The following is a 6,056-nucleotide window of genomic DNA, read 5'->3' on the forward strand; positions in this document are numbered from 1 at the left end:
CTTCCCAACGCCCACAATCAGAAGCAGGTCTCGAATAATCACAACCCTGGCCGGAAGTTAAACCAAGAAGAAATTCAACGTGTAACCGTCGACCACCCCCATTTGGCACTGATTCCGACCGATACATGTATTGATTTATTTTTGTACAAATTAATTTTATATTGTTTCATTTAATAAAATATAAGTTTTTCTTTGAATATTTTTATACAAATTATTTTTATATTATTTCATTTAATAAAATAATTTTTTTTTTAAAATTATCAGTAAAAAAAAAGCATCCAATTAGCAAGAATAAAAGATGAGAATAACAAGACTTAAATACATGTTATACGAGTATCTGACAAGAGCTTTAATCATCTCCCCATTCAAATCAATACACATTATTAATTAATTTGCAATCTGATAGTGACACAAAGCAACCACATACCAAAATGGTGATTCAAAATTTTACTTGCACAATTATAATTATATTGTAAAATAATTGTAAATATTCCTAGAGAGAGTAACAATTTCCATTGAACATTGTAGAGTAACCAGCTTTGTTAATATACACAATGGAGGAATTCATTCTTGTCTAACTTTCATCAGCTTTACACTAACAAAACAAATATTACAACATCTGGGTTTTAATTTCCCATTGGTAACACATGGCTTTTACAAGCAAGTCATTTATGGCTTTTACAAACATCTGGCTTTCACTGCCTCTCATGATGATTATGATGATGATGTAGTACCTGAAGAGATTAAATCAAGTCATTTATGGTACTGATATTATTTTTCTCATTGACAAGCTCTGATTTAATGCCATGCCATACATATAAAGCAAGGGAAGGGGTTCCAAGTTCCAACCTGTATGATAATGATTAGATCGATGATGCACCCAGCGACGAATATCCGGCAGCTCTCATCTCCTTGAGAGTTTCTGATAGCCAGTCTAATCCTTCATACAGGCCATCTCCTCGAAGCGCGCAAGTACCTTGTATGTGCCATTTCCGATTCTTTATATCAAATAGACCCAATCCCTCCGATACCTCCATTGGGGTCATGGCACCTTTCTGAAAGGAGGAACACAAGATCAGATAAGTGGAAAAGGCATACTTCATCGATAAAGCTTCGGTTTATGCACAATGAAGCTAAAAGGCAGTAATAGTTTATTCGTTTCAACCAGAAAGCTCAAAATATGAAAATTTTAATCAGAACCTGATAACTAAGTTACTCTGGTTCTTTTTCTTCTACTTTATATATAATATTAATTACATGAATTAGACGTATATTTGGACATAAGCATGGGGATATAGCACCTCCTAAGGACCTACCAATAAAAGGAAAAAACTTAATAAACTTTTTTGGGATACGTATCCGTATTCAACACTCACACCCAAATCTGAGTAACAGTCTAACAGCAACATGCCAACATCTATGTATTATAAATTCATCCGCCAAAAGCAATATTCAGTAATGTTTAGTTCAGGGAAGCAAAGCACCCATACTGCAACTTCATATGCTTTATCCATTATTATGCCTTGCATGATCCATTTAAGGGAATTACAGTTTTCAAACAATGATAAAAATGAGGCCTTCTTCAAGAAGCAGAACAAGGCGAAACATGTCAATCTAAGGGCCTTGGAGCTAAGGATTACATTCTATTCAGACACATTCTTAATGTTTGGTACACTGCTAACGAAGCATCGCATTATGTTAATCGAAAGCCAATAACACGAAACAAAACAATGAAATGAATGAAGTCATCGAAAATGCAGCTATAGACGACACTTCTCACTGACCACAAGAAAATGGAGGATCTATGCAAACAACAGCAGAACCTATTTTTCGAAACTAAAATATCCTTGACATTGGTACTTCCAGCAACTAAAAAATTGCATGTGTTCTCAGTAGTTCAAGCAAATACTGCATGCATTTTGCTATATACAGAAAAAGAAAAGACGGGTCTAAAACAGCTAACTGAATCATACCAAGTCCTGCTTGTTGGCGAACACCAAGATGATAGCATTGCTCATAAACGGATCATTGATTATGGCCTGGAAAAAAAAAATTATTAAGAACTAGAAAGATACTATGTTAAAACCTAAATCGCTAACAAGTTTGTGCTCATTCTAAATTTACAACCTGAAATTCCTGTTTAGCTTGGCGAATCCTCTCTCGGTCCAAGGAATCAACAACGTAGATCTGCAGAGACAAATATAGTAGAGAGAGAGAGAGAGGATTTTCATTACCGGTCCATCTGTGTCGTTAAAGGGAGAAAAGTTCCTTTTTTTCCTTTGAGAGAGTTAATTATTACCAGTCCATCCGTGTTGTTGAAGTAGTGCCTCCAGAGTGGCCTTAGTTTCTCTTGGCCACCAACATCCCAAACCGTGAACATCACATTCTTATATTGAACTTTCTCGACATTGAAACCTGGACAAGACAACCACACAAGAACTCAGTCGTTATATCAACTTGTCCATCCAACTCAACTGATATACACACTGAAATAGGTTTCACACGACCACTTTGTTTGAATAACAGCTCCTCCGTGGACGAACGTAACAGAAAACCATCAAAATGTGAGAGCCTCAATCATTTAAATCAACCATATCTAAAACCAAGTTGCATACCGATAGTGGGAACAGTTGATAGAACTTCTCCAATGTGTAGCTTATATAATATAGTTGTTTTGCCAGCTGCGTCGAGGCCTAGCATCACAACCTATATCAGCTCAAGAAAAAGTAAATGTAAGGACAGAGAATATAAAGCAGAAAAAAAAGAAAACAATTGCGGTATAAAAAGACATGAGAAATATGCTAATCCGTAAGTCAGATAGGAGAAAACAATATACTAATTTAACAACAATGCACTGGTTTGCATGCTAGATTCATATGGAAAACGGACTGCTAATATAAAATGTTCTCCTTATGCATTATCTATCGTACATGCTTATTAGAAACAGAACCTGTATCAAAGTTGTACACAAAGGTACATATATTTTGAGCCTTGCCTAGGGAGAAGAAAACAATGCAGGGGTACCTTTATCCGATGTTTTTGGAACCAGACTGATGGTTGAACCAGTTAAGCCACTGGTTCCTGGTCCGACCACTGGTCCAGTTTCAGTTAAATAAAGGTTAAAATATGCCATAAGTCCTAATACTCTTCACAATTTTGAAATTTAGTCCCTCTATTTTTCAGATTACAAAATTCAGGTCCAACAGTTAAAGCTGTTAAATTTTGCAATGAACCTGAGTTTAATAAAATAATTTTAACATTGTTAACAACTAGATTTGAATTTTGCAATTTGAAAAGGGACTAAATTCCTAGAAATAAAACTACAAGGACTAAATTCCAATTTTCAAGAGCTTAGGGACATATGGCATATTTTAACCTTAAATAAATTATTAAAAAAATCATTAAAAATTTCAAAAAATTTATAAAACCTGGTTCAGCTGCTAGCTCAACCGATTTTTCCAGTCTAACTGGAATTTTTTTTTTCCAGTTTGGGTTATTTATTCGGATCATTTTTTGCAATGATCATGTTCGGGTTTGACTTTTTATGATCAAATCGAATCAGGTTTATCTGCAGGTTGATCAGGTCAGATTTTAGGGTTGGGAGTCAAAATTTCCAGGTCTATTCCAGCTAAAACAAGCTATAATAAATAGTTACAATACAATATATTTGGGATTATCTTCCTTCCTATCAACAACATTATAAATGTAAATACTTGCAGAATTCAACTAAAATTTATGATCTTCCTTTCTATCAACAACATTATAAATGTAAATACTGGCAGAATTCAACTAAAATTTATGATCTTCCTTTCTATCAACATCATTATAAATGTAAATACTTGCAGAATTCAACTAAAATTTATGATCTTCCTTTCAAACTACAATTAACAGTAACAAATTTCTTCAGTTCTACATTAACTATAAACCGGAAATTTCAGATTTTTTTTAAACGAACAATTACCAAAAGAATCAGTTCAAAAAAAAAACTAAAACAAAGAAAAAGAATTAAACAGAGAAAAAAAGAAGAAGTACCCTCATCTCTGTGTTACCGAAAAAGGTATCAAAGAGCTTGCGGAAAGCTTGACCCATGCTTCTTTTAAGCTTCGATTTTTCTTTTCTACCTTCAAAAAACAATTTTTTTCTTTTACATCTGTTTTTGATTTTTTGTTTCTCTCTGTGATGAGAAAAGTTGGAAATTTAGATTGATGGAAGAGATAATTTTATAGAAGGAAAAAAAAAATTTTGGCTGCTGTCTCTTTTTTTTTTTTTTTTTCCGAAGATCAGATTTTTAAATACAGAAGTATAAGGGAAGTTTCTTTTTTAAGGGAGAAAAGGTCGCGTTTATTTGCCGAATGGGTTCTGTCTATGGGCCGGGGGTACCACCGGAGCCGTTCGGGCCAAACCGGATTACGAAATCCTGGTTTTGGCAGTTGCACTACTCTAATATTGTTAAAAAATGGTAAATTGTATCAAAGGTCATTAAACTATTAGTAAGCTTATATTTTGGTCACTCAACTTCAAAAAGTTACAAAATGACCCCTAAATTTTTCAAAAGTTTTTATTTAAATTATTTGGTTGTTAAAATCGTTGTTGTATGGCATTCTCTTATCACACCATCCGTGCTAATCAAAAGCTCTCATTATCATTCTTCTCTTCTATAGTTTAATTTTTTTATTAAAGAGGTTTGAACATCATGAATCTACAAAACAAATTTAAATTTTTAAAGTTGAGTGATTGAAATGTAAATTTATTAATAGTTCAGTGACAATGAGTGTAGTTTACTCTTTAAAATTTTAAACATAATAAGTGAAAAAAAGCTTAAACACTAAAACAAATTTGGTAAAATAATTAAAAATCAATCAAACTCTTAATTAGAAATGATAATCAATTGAACATTCAAAAGTTAAATCACTGAAATATAATTTCTCTTGAAGCCTCTAAAAGTGTGATTGGATAAAGAATTTTAAAAATTTTAGAATTCATTGATATAGAATGTTTGCATTTGTAATTATTTTGTTGGATAAATAATTATTTTAAGAAAAATAAAGTTATTAAAATTTACAAAATAAAAAATAATTATAAAAGGAAAAATAAGTAGTATAAAAATATTCAATATAAATATTATTAGATTTGTATAAATTTGTACATATTTTTAATAAATTAAAATTTAAAAGTATATATCATATTTACGAGGAATTTTGATAAACCACCTCACTTGGTGAAAATTGAAAAGGAATTTGAGTTACTTAAATCCCTTCTTGAAATTCCTTCACAAATTTTGAAATTTCTCATTACTTTTAATCAAGTAAATTTATTTTTAGACCTTGATAAAAATAAAATATTTACCCAAATCATTTATCCAAATACACCCTAAGAAGTCATTAAGTAATGACGTGATAAGTGACATGAATAATGTTTAATTATTTTTATGAAAGTTTAATTAATTTTTAATTATTTAAACTTTAAAATTATTAAAATATTATTAATTAAGTCTTAGCTCGAATGTTGTTGTCACAAGAAATTATGAGTTTAAATACATTAAAGTACATTACCTTGTATTTAAGGGAGGTTGAAAGGAATTATGAGTAATTTTAAGTATTATATCAAAAAAAAAGATAATTAATATTAATACAATTCATTAACCCCTATTCAGTGTAATAAGGAATAGAAATCTCATTTATTCACATCCTTCTTTTCCATCTAACCAATCCATAACCCACCCAACACAGTGAACCAAGAAATCTCTTTCTCAAAAAACGAAGCTGCTATGTTTTTTTTTTTCCTTTCAATATTATGCTCACTCTCTTACTCTGTTTGACTTGAAATTTCTTTAATTTTTTAATTTTTGATTGCTTTGATGACGATTTATTGTGATTTTTGAAGAAAAAAATGTCCGAATCAAGCTCATGCCTTTGGAAGCAAATCTTCTCTTCCTTCACTTCTACACCGAAGTAGCTTTGCTCAATTTCTTAAATTTATGTAAAATTTGGGCCTGCCAATTTATCTATAAAATTGAATATGAAATTATTTTCCTGTTATTAAAACATGTATAAGGT

General features: G+C 31.3%; 1 protein-coding gene across 1 annotated transcript; it reads right to left on the reverse strand.

The window, feature by feature from the left end:
* Positions 1 to 445: 445 nt before the first annotated feature.
* Positions 446 to 4,395, reverse strand: LOC108467825 (uncharacterized). The gene is made up of 7 exons (XM_017768616.2): positions 4,033 to 4,395; positions 2,616 to 2,706; positions 2,300 to 2,415; positions 2,128 to 2,187; positions 1,974 to 2,039; positions 850 to 1,055; positions 446 to 734 (listed from the first exon to the last, which is right to left on the reverse strand). Exons 1-6 carry the CDS (start codon positions 4,087 to 4,089, stop codon positions 864 to 866), a joined length of 582 nt encoding a protein of 193 aa, XP_017624105.1. The 5' UTR covers positions 4,090 to 4,395; the 3' UTR covers positions 446 to 734; positions 850 to 863.
* Between the last annotated feature and the right edge of the window lie 1,661 nt (positions 4,396 to 6,056).

This window comes from Gossypium arboreum, chromosome 8 (assembly GCF_025698485.1).
Source record: "Gossypium arboreum isolate Shixiya-1 chromosome 8, ASM2569848v2, whole genome shotgun sequence".
In the NCBI taxonomy this organism is placed as follows: Eukaryota; Viridiplantae; Streptophyta; class Magnoliopsida; order Malvales; family Malvaceae; genus Gossypium; species Gossypium arboreum.